The sequence below is a fragment of the Uloborus diversus genome, chromosome 4, assembly GCF_026930045.1.
Source record: "Uloborus diversus isolate 005 chromosome 4, Udiv.v.3.1, whole genome shotgun sequence".
NCBI classification, from domain to species: domain Eukaryota; kingdom Metazoa; phylum Arthropoda; class Arachnida; order Araneae; family Uloboridae; genus Uloborus; species Uloborus diversus.
This window is the reverse complement of record NC_072734.1, coordinates 157,472,401-157,483,376: the sequence shown is the minus strand read 5'-3', so window position 1 is coordinate 157,483,376 and position 10,976 is coordinate 157,472,401. Positions and strand designations below refer to the sequence as shown.

General features: G+C 31.4%; 2 protein-coding genes across 2 annotated transcripts in view; one reads left to right on the top strand and one right to left on the bottom strand.

Moving 5' to 3' along the window:
• The first annotated feature begins 424 nt into the window (after positions 1–424).
• The window catches only part of LOC129221224 (astacin-like metalloprotease toxin 5), an 89,744-nt gene continuing 79,192 nt past the window's right edge, over positions 425–10,976 (top strand). The window contains exon 1 of the mRNA XM_054855677.1: positions 425–428. The gene's annotated coding sequence lies outside the window, so the exon portion shown is untranslated. The remainder of the gene's footprint in view (positions 429–10,976) is intronic.
• LOC129221228 (cytochrome c oxidase assembly factor 5-like) lies at positions 4,284–9,738 on the bottom strand. Its single transcript, XM_054855682.1, has 3 exons — positions 9,544–9,738; positions 9,346–9,447; positions 4,284–4,421 (listed from the first exon to the last, which is right to left on the bottom strand). Exons 1-3 carry the CDS (start codon positions 9,646–9,648, stop codon positions 4,380–4,382), a joined length of 249 nt encoding a protein of 82 aa, XP_054711657.1. The 5' UTR covers positions 9,649–9,738; the 3' UTR covers positions 4,284–4,379.

Here is a 10,976-nt window from a genome sequence, read left to right as displayed (position 1 = left end):
TAAGGAAAAAGGGTTTTCTTTAAACCTCAAAACATGTATATTGTACATGCAACAATTTTTCAACTTTTGCTTCAATAGCTTGGATTTTATCATCTAAAAATAACAATTTAATTGCATGCCCTACTTAAGAGAATCTTTTTGTATTATTGAGAGCTCCCATAGAATGCCCTCCATTGAGGAATGCATTTCTGATCCTGCAATGTTAAATGATTCCAAATCCTTTAAGTCCTTAAAAGTTTGGCCCACTTTTTGAGACACACCATGTATACTTAGCTAAGTCCAACTTAATACCCAAATTTACTATGACAAATGCAAACACATCTTTTTTGCACAAATGCCAACTTATAGAATGTACTCAAGTACTATCTAGACATAATTTAATACAAGCCATTAAATGACTTGAATCACACAAACTGCACACTGCTGCAGTTGGAGTTTCATTTCAAATCTAGAAGGATTTCTAGTATTGGTGATAACCCTATACTTGAGGAGTTTACTTTCAAAACGGATTCTATCCACTTTTGGAAGAATTTTTTTTTTTTTTCTTTTCAGAATCTCTAGTATAAGCCCTATCGACCCATGAAATTCTTTCTTCTCAAGGTGGTTCATATCTACTGTTAAAAAATGCATAAATACTGGTTTTACCACCTAAACGGTGTTTATCCATCCCCTTATTTCTCGTCGGGTCTTTTACAGCAAAGTGGATCTTATCTCTTTATTTGCCAGTATCCACTCATTCACTTTCATATCGAAAGGGCACATATCCAAATTTGAATTTGCTACTTCTAATTCAAAAGTAGTTCACAAATAAAATAGAGCGAGGTACTGCCTGAGCATTTCCAATCAAGCATGAGACCTGTGCGTATAAAAAGATCTCAGCACCTTGTGCAAGTCTGTTATCAGTCATGCAAGTGAAACCTCAAATTGTGAGTGCTAAATTAATATTTAATCATTGTTATTACTATTAAATTTTGATTAATTAATGATGAAATTGAGATTAATTGAAAAATTGTGATTAATAGTCATAAAAATTGTGATCTATTAATACCTACAACGTTGTTACACGAATCGGCATGGGTGGTTTCGTTGTTCATACTTAATTGGATCAAAGGTTCTTTTTTTTTTTTTTGAAACGTTCAATGAAAAGCATAAAATAAGTACGAAGAAATAAAGTAGACTTATGAAATAGTTATATAAAAAAAGGAGGATATTTTGTTTCAATTTTAAAGTTTATTGCTGAAGAAAATGCGTGTCTTTTCGCAAAAGGGACTGTTTTACACCAAAAAGAAATGTATCCAAAATGAAATTGGCAATTTAGGTCTGATAAAATTGTGAAAAAATTCCTAGACTTATGCTTGTTATTCTACCAAAACATTGGAAAATTCTAAGTTAGTGTATGTGCGTAAAACTTTTTTCGTTTTGCCAAAAATATATAAAACTGGATATAATCCGTTTTGAAAGTAAACTAGAAAATGTTTTTTGGCAAAAGGGATGACATCCACTGTTTTACACCAAAAGGGAATATATCCAAAATAAAACTAAAAATTTAGGTCTGATGAAATTGAGGAAAAATTACAAGACTCATGTCAATAGTCACTCTACCAAAGCATTGTGGAAAATTTGAAATTCTAACAGTTGTGTTAGTGCATAAAACATTTTTTTTCGTTTTGTCAAAAAATTATAAAACTGGATATAATTCGTTTTGAAAGTAAACTCCTCCAATTACTTGGGGTATTAATGCTAAGTTTTTGTTTTTTTTTTAATTTTTTTTTATTTCCTTCTAATCATTGCTAACAAATGAGTATTTTAAGTTATTAACCTATCATAATTGCTTGACATCTGAAATGCTGGGAAGGGAAATGATGTTATATTTGATTATCTGGTAGTTTAATAAACATTTTGTATAATATGGGCACAGATATCAAGGATCAAATGATCACATTTCACCTCATAGCATTAAGGGGGCATTCTAGTCTAGTGGCTTGATTTTGTGGGCGTAATTAAAAAAAAAAAAAAAAAAAAGAAACTAAACATTTTCACTCTCAATTTTTCATCAGTTTTTTTTTTTTTTTTAATTGATACTTGAGAAGTATAAAAATGTATAATAGTGGGGGGAAGAATTCAAAATGGAAATCAGTAGAGGCCGGCAAATGAGGACTCAGAAAAAAAAAGGTGTCTACTAGTTTACAAGATTCCAATCCTCCTGGTGATCTGAAACATGAAATTAAGGTTGATTCTTATTATGCAAGGATGTATAACTTTCTCGACATAGCCTATCTGGAAAAAAAAAGTTGCATAAAATGTTGTTTTTTTTTTGGAAAAAAAAAAAAAAAAAAAAAACGAAAAAAAGAGGTCATTTTTGCCTCCTTTTTTAACTTTAGTAATTTTTTAAAAATAGTTTTAAAAAAAATACAGAAACCCCTATATGGAGACAAAATTGATAGTATTAAGAAAGTCTATACCAAATTTCTAATAAACTGGTGCATTAGAACGAGATATCTTGTCAACCGTATTGAAAAAAGTAGTTTAAAAAAAACACGTTTCAAGTTTGCAGTTGCATTTTGGGCAGTCTAAGTGGTTTAATGGTATGCTATACCTATATTTTTTGAACAGCCATCCTTGCCTTATACATTGTTCCTTCCCATACCTCAACAACTGTATCTTTGACAGATCTTTCAGCCATAAGAGCAGTTCTGCCTTCTTTTGAAGTTTCGGAAGCTCGTACCTTGGAACATTTGTTACGCTATTGATCTTGTTTGCTGGCTTTTTCTTTGTCTATCTAGATGCAAATTACTTCCACTTTTTTTTAAATCCGTTTTATATTTAAAATTTGAATTTAACCTTGAAAAAATACACAGTATACAGGGAACGTACATACACGTTTCTTGATGGTTGTTTGTCAGGTATATATTGAGAAAAAAGACTTTAACAAAATTAACTATAACACTGAAAGTAATTCGAATTTCTGTAAATCCTCTTAGAAATTTATTTTTAAAAGACTAAACTTTGAAAATATGAAAAGGAAAAAAAAATCTTTCTTTTTTTTGAATTTCTAGACTAGAATACCCCTTTAATTGTTAATACAGTTGACTCTCTGTTTAACGACGGCTTTTCATGGTCCAGATGGTTCGCTTTAGTTTTAAAAGCATTCTATATAAGGACGATTTTTTGTGGTCCCTTGAAAGTCGTTAAACAGAGAGCCAACTGTGGTTAGCCAGTGGTGAATATGAGACACGGTATAACTTCTATTTAAACGATTTCCTCAATTTAATGATGCATTTCACTGGTCCAGATTTGACTGTCTATGCTCCTCGATTTAACGATAATTTATTCCAGTCCCTTGACAATTGTTAAATCAGGGTTATACTAAATTAATGAATCAAAACCTTGCCAGAAGCCTGTGTGATTTTCTCATGAAAGGACAATGCACTTTTTTTTTAAAAATACTACTATACATTTGTGTGCTGATACATTATTTAAAAAAATAGGGCACTTTTATTACACATGACTTTTTACGTCACATAAAAAAAATATTAATATTATTTTACAAAAATGTAAATTGAAGAAATTATTTAAAAGCTGCAGTTTAGTAAAAACAATTTTTATCTTAGTTTTGAATTATTTTATGGTAAATAAATAACATTTTAATTAATGGTAGCTATATGCAGTGCTGCAATTAAAAAAACATATTTGGGAGAACTTACCTTGAGGTTTGTTAAGACACAACCAAAAGAAAAGGTGTTTTAAAACCAATATGCGTTACATTTCCATTATTTTTACAATTAAAAAAAAAAAAAAAACATTTTTTTGTCTCCCCCACCCCCGACCTCCAGCACATATTTAACAAAAATTAAAATGTAAGCAATTTTTTAAAAATTTCTTGAAAAGTTACTTGGATTTATTTATTTATTTATTTATTTTTTTGGCTGATCAGCTTGTTGTGAAAAAATGTTTTTGCTGCTTTATTATTGCAATTAAAAAAACCCAGCAAAACCCACCTTTAAGTGGACCCTGAAACAATTAACTTAGTCAAAGAGAAAAAAAATGGATAAACCCTACATTACAAACTAGTACTCAAAATATTAAGAACAATAATTTATTAAAATAAATCCAATTGAATAAATCAATAATCAAATGTATTCAAGAGAGAAGTATAAAATATAAATTTTGAAATAACAAAAATATTAGTAATTGCAGCGTGAAATTATACTGTTAAACCTAAAAAATAATAATATTTGCTGTTAAGGTTGCACAAACACTACTTTTTGAATGATTGAAATGCATTAGCAATTAATAACAATTTAATACAAATTAATACTAATACATACATACATGTAGCATAAATTGAAATTTTTGTTCAACATAACTTCACTGGAAAATCAATAGCCTTTATGACCACGGAATCTTTGTCTTGCATCTAACTGCAATAAAAGGTACAAGCCTTTTAACTAAAAAGTTATGCTCATAATGCATTCACAATATACAGAGTGTCTCAGTTAAACATTTCAGAACTCCTAAGAGGGGTTGCATCCTGACCAGGGGCGGATACAGGATTTCATTCGGGGGGGGGGGGGGGAGTCATGCTCAAGAATATGCAGTCTTATGTACAACATTTTTCTTGAACTTTGGTTTCTTTAGTTGTCAACAAAAGCACGAAATAGGCCATTAGTTGGTTGTAAACTTAATTTTAACTATTATAAATTAAATACTTAAAGTATTATTAATTAAAATTAATTAATAATAATTCAATACATTAAAATGGCTTATTTAAGTTGTATTCTAATCTGTTTAGACCAGTATTCATGCCAGCTAACACAATACAATAAATAAATACTACGAAAATCTAAAACAAATCTCATATTTTATGAATACATGATAAAGTTAGATATTGATTAAATATAAGCATAATACTAAACACAGGACACACATCTATCATTGATTATTAACTTACATGATGCTCAACACATCCATCTTATATGCGGAAAAATGCAATAAATCTTTACTTAAAATAATTGTAATAAATGCGACGGAAATCATTTTTAAAATTACATATTTTATGAATATAATTCTGACCATTGATGAATACTCACCAATTCTTTTCAATTTTAGAAAAATCAAAAGCGAATGAAGACGTCACAGTCTCAGAGTCTGATACAAGAACTATATGCTCCCATCGGTTTTGGGTTCATAAGTTTCTTTTTAACTTTTCAAAAAAGACAACAATGTTTTGTCATCCAAACACTTCATTGTTTTTGTTACAGGTTATCCTTTTTCTAACAAACGCAGCTTTTTTCAGCACAATTTCCGTCTAATACGATGGGCTAATTTACGGGAACCATCATACGACAAGGCTTTGGGCAAACACGATACTAAAATTTTACATTTCTTGCCCGACACTAAGTCCAAACAGAAAAGAATAATAATCAACAGAAGCTTTACACAAAAAGTATTTACACATTGCAATAACTATCAGCGATCGGACGGCAGACACTTCTTTTTTTTTCATTATACTGGCACCTGAAGACAGACAAGCAAAGTTATTTTACTGCCTACTAATAAATAGAAAAGTGACATGTAGTACCCCCCAAAAAGGAAATTCAAAAATTATTTATTACTCTTTTTTGTGGTTTCGATCAAGTTTTCTTTTCTTTCTTTTTCAAGAAATCATTTTCACTACTCAAATGCAATGAACCTTACAACACATTAAAAAGTATTGTTGCAGATTGGGGGGGAGGTTACGATTCGCATCCCCCCTCTTCGTATTTATCACTTCTTTAATGCTCTAAAAAATGGAATTCATAAAGACATTTACTTTTTATCATGGTTTCAACTTTTTTTTTTTATATTTTCAAGCAAACATTCAAATATTTCTTCAAGTTTGGGGGGGGGGCATGACCCCTGTGCCCCGACCCCCTTGTATCCGCCACTGATCCTGACGAACTTGAAATCATAAGCAATGCAGGATTGGAAATGCTTTCCTAAAGTGGAGATGTACACAAAAGCACCATAAAGAAAAGAGACTGTATGAAAAATCTTTTTAGCAATACACATAAAAAAGCAAAAGGTACATGAGTCCAAGTAAGTGTTCAAAGTTTTTTAACAATGCACACCTCACATCTTTGGCACATGGGACTCCAAACAGTCTGGAATCTCCTGGCATATCTCTAATTTCTCGGGTCAGGAAATCATTTCAAATGCTGCAGTCGTGCATTGTCAGCTACAGAGATTTTTTTTTATCCCATTACAATTAGTTTCATATCTGCTGTTGACAACATATGGCTACGGCATTCGAATTGAATTATTATGTTATTAATGTGAAAATGCCAGAGGATTTGAATAGGGTAGTTCTCAAAAGGTGGGAGCAAACACAGACCTCAACTTTGAAGCTTCAACACCAAATAACTTTCATTTTAATTAACTCAAAAATTTTTGAGTTAAATTGTAATACTGTATAGAGACAAGAATTGACATAAATTATGGAAAAAATGCTCTTCAAATTCCCCTTAAAAAAATATTTTCTTTGCTAAAAGGCACAATTTTGGACATACCAAAACGTTAACTGAGCAAATGTACCATAAAAAAAAATTTTTTTAAATTATTTCCATACGTTTCAAAAAAAATTAAGGCCATGAATCTAAAACTGAATATTTTTTTGATAATATTTTCAACAAATTAAAAATTTAAAGACAGATTATTTATGTTGTAAACAATTTTAGAAAAAATGGAAGTTGGCAGTTTGATGTATGTCCAAAAGTTACGATCTTGACAATGCTATTATTTGAGAACTAAATATATGATTTATATGTTTTAAAGGTATTTTTCGATCTTCAGAATGAATTTTTAATTGTTTAAAAGTGTTTTCATAAGCTTTTATGCAGTATCTTAGAAGAAAAATAATTTTTCTTAAACATACATGTCAGATGTCCAAATGGCGTTACGATCTTGACGCCGATAATTCTGACCGTTTATTCATAATTTTTGATGATCCACTGTCTTCTAACCTCAATAAAAAAGGTTATTATAATGTTATCTTCTTTAATCCATTGTTGTTTTACATAATTAATACGTTACACATTGAACGATACATAAATTACAGTAGAAACATGGCTGGTTATGATCGCAACGAAAGCCATTTTGCGCTAAAATCGCGAAGCAAACCTCCGTTAGCGACAACACAGTATACGATAAGCTAAAGGTTACCAGAGAGGAATTCCAGTTTGACAAATGTAGTTTATCGTCAGCTGCACCAGTTTTGGCGACTTTATCACCTGCGCCAGCAATTCCCCCCCCCCCCCCCCCGCTTTATTATTTTAGAATTTTTTTTTCTCTTCTTTCTTTTGGAAACATAATTTAACGATCTCCAAATAGAAATACGAATTTCTTTTTTCAATAATTTTTTTTTAGACATCGTTTAAATTCTTATGACATTAGAAAAAAATATTCCTTATTAAAACTGATGTCACTTTTTACACTTGTATTATTTTTAATTTAAAGCTTTTTTTAACCTTTCATCAACTTCTTCAAAATCATTCCAAAGCTGTATTATATGTAAAGAGCAGTATGTATAGCTATTCAAGTACTTCATTAATATCCTTTTTATTATTAAATTGCAAAATTAAAAAAGTAGTAAATAAAATTTTCATTTGAAAAGTTAAAAATCAGATTAATAATTGTCAAAAATGGTGAAACTTACATTATGATGATGTCCAAAATCCGTTACCTACAGGACAACAATGTCCAAAATCTGTTACCTACAGACTGCCGATTTAATTTGCTAATTAACAATTTTTACAAATACCTGCTGTCTTTTCATGTTCAAATATTGTGTTCTAGGTATGCATACTATAGAATAAAAGCAAAATTGATGTCAAATTTGAAAATTTTTGAAATTGCTCAAAGTTAACTTTTTTGTTCCCACCTTTTGAGAACTGCCCAATAAAACTAAATAAATATAAATGACTTAAGTATCTTGCTTTACTTAAATAAGACGATGATATCAAACAGCACCTACATTGTTTTTTACCTTAGAGTATGTTTCTTGATGAGGTTCAGGTATCAGTTTTTTAACTTTTTTTTATTTTAATATTTACTATTCCAGTGATCAGACAAAAAAAGAAACAAGTGATATAATAGAGTGAGTAATACATGCTTAACAAGCAAGCATTTTAGTTTGATATACAAGAATGGTAAATTTAACTATAATGCTATTGAATCAAACCGATAGAAAATTTTATAAAATATATTGATCTTACTTAAAAAAACTATAAGTAATCGACACCTAACTTGTTTCTTACCTTATGGTGTTTTTCATGTAGTTGGGTAACAGTTTTTTACTATATTTATATGAAACCCATGCTAAAAAATAAAAAAAAAATCGAAATTGATTAAAATAGGGTATACAAGGCCAAATCAACTCCTCCAATTGTTGAAGTTGGTTAATATGTAGCCTATGTTACCTGGGACATAGTAACAAATCGATTAACAGCTTATTCATCAAAATCTGGTGAATAGTTTAGGCGCTACAGTGGGACATACATAAATACAAGCATAGAGACTGCTAAATTTATAACCTTTTCTTTTTGCTTCGCCGTAGTTGAGTAAAAAGCTTGTTTCTGCAAATAAAAAGATGTGCAAAGTTCTATTTATTTATTCCTTTATGAAACTAACAAAGGACCCCCCCCCCCCCCCCGCCCTCTTGTACTTCAAAACTCAGCGACACTGGTGGCCACAAGTTGCAACTGGGTCTTTTCATATTCCTTAAGTCTTGATCTTCAATTTAAATACTGTGTAACTTTTTAAAAAATGGAATAAATCCATATTTGGTTTGTGAATGGACTATTTGTCAACCGAAACCCTTGAATCTAAGCCAAGCCTTTAGTGGTCAACTCCAGATACAATTATTTTTCATTGGATTCCATTTTGCTGGAAAATTTACAATTGCATTCCATAGGCGGCCATGTGGCCCCCATGCCCCCCCCCCCCCCCTCGCTCTGCTCTCTAGAGATTAGAACGTGTTGCTTTTAGAATTTTTTCCCTTTGCAAAAATGTAAAACATCTCTTCTCCAACCATTGATGAATGAGTTATTAAAAAAGTCAAATTTTAATAACACTAATTTGTTCTGAAATGAGTTTTCCGTGAGGAAAATATCCTGCTAAACCATGAGGAAAATATCTGAGCCCTCCCTCCCCCCCTTAAAATCTTGCATATGGACGCTCATGTTGCGTTACTATTTTCAATCAGGTCTTATTTAATACAATATCCAGCAAGTCCGTGGAATTTCTTCCTACCAACGTTTCACAGCGACGTAAAAACAAACAAACAATACATTAATAAATATATCTTACCAAAGAACGTTTACATTCAAAATATAAAGTTCTCAAAGAGTAACATTCTTCGCTAACACTTGGGTGACGAGACACCAAACACTGTTTAGGAGTTTGTTTCTCCTACAATAAAGAAAAACAAACGGAAACCAATTACAAATATACAAACTCTTAAACACACGAAAAAGATTATCAAATTTTTAACATTAAACAACCTACGATTCTGACGCAATCAGATGCTAAAAGACAATTAATAAGATCTTGCTTAACCCCAGTGCAGGGCCTTCTATGTTTTTCATCAGTTTCTTCGTAATATGTCGCCATTAAAAACTTGATTTGAAACAAAATCTCTTCAAGCAAATCAAACGTAAACCAGACAACAAAAACAAATAAAGAATGAGCAACACTCGACAAAGAAAAACTGCAGTAAAACGTCATGATTTCTACAAATATGATTGGCTACACAGCTATTGGAAGAATGTCTCCGAAGAAGAATGCTGACTCTTCGAACAAGAAACGAGATTCGACGCGCATGAATACAGTGCTGAAACCAACAAGGCAAATGCCGAAAAGTGATGGCTAGTCTGCCGTGTGCAGGTAAAGGGCAGTAACTGCAAATTTTTCATTTATTTATTCCTTTTGTATTTTTGTTATCTATTGTACGTTATCCTTATTGTACAAGCTCGCTTATTTGGTTTCCGGGTAGAAAAAAGGCACAAAAAAAATCGTTTAAATCCAACATTTTCTTATTTGCATTGAATCATACACATTTCTTCAAATATCTCAAAAACTTATTTCCGCAGATACTGCCGTTTAGCTGCACACGACGATAGTAGTCCTCAAAGGCGTAGCTAGGGTGGGGAGGACCGGCCTGGGCGGCAAATTGAAACATTTGATGTAAAAAAAATAACTTATTTTCACAATAAGCAAGTCGTGCTTTTTGCCCTAAAGTAACGTTTTTAGGACGTCATTTGCAAAACGTTTCCAAGGAAGAGCAGTCTGACTTTATTTTTAGGCGAGATTAGGTCATTCCGTAACGCTCCGAAAAATAGCATACAATTGCGCTTTTAAACTTTAGTATCGAAAATTTTCCAAAGAGATCCCTCAAACTTTCTAATTTCTCTTAACGTCACCAAAGATAACCTAAAATCGATTTCTAGTTTAAAAATACCGTAACAGGAAGCCACGTGTTCTCATCATTCCTTAAAATTGAGTTTTTAACACTTAAATTTCGGAATATTTCCTTGAGGATCCGCTGACCCTTTAGCATCATTGAAGGTCTATAACTGACTTCAACTTATAAAAAATCGAGAGGAGACACTAACTCTCTTGTCCATCAGCGTTACCAAAAAATGTCTAAAATAGACATTTTTGGAACCCCTCCCTCTTTTTTTTTTCTTCATATGTATGAAAAATGAGTTTTCTTTCGTTTTAATTTAAGTTTTCAATTTTTTTTAAAAATACTTTTGACCCTTCAAAGTATTACATTTTTTTAAACACAAGGGAGGCAAATTCAGGAACCGCCCTGGGCGGCAGATGCTGTAGCTACACCGTACATAGGCGGCGTGTATATATCCGGAGGGAAAGAATTAGCAATATGAATTGACCTGTAAAGTAATATTCGCGTAGAAGGAAAATTATCCCTATTTTTG

What these genes read in the sequence shown, in the direction of transcription:
- LOC129221228 (XM_054855682.1), bottom strand. Translation starts at nt 9,648, where the DNA reads ATGGCGACATATTACGAAGAAACTGATGAAAAACATAGAAGGCCCTGC. An exon ending in CATCTGATTGCGTCAGAATC is followed by an intron (nt 9,448 to 9,543) that starts GTAGGTTGTTTA and finishes TCTTTATTGTAG; the next exon opens with GAGAAACAAACTCCTAAACA. An exon ending in TTGAATGTAAACGTTCTTTG is followed by an intron (nt 4,422 to 9,345) that starts GTAAGATATATT and finishes CTTTTATTGCAG; the next exon opens with TTAGATGCAAGACAAAGATT.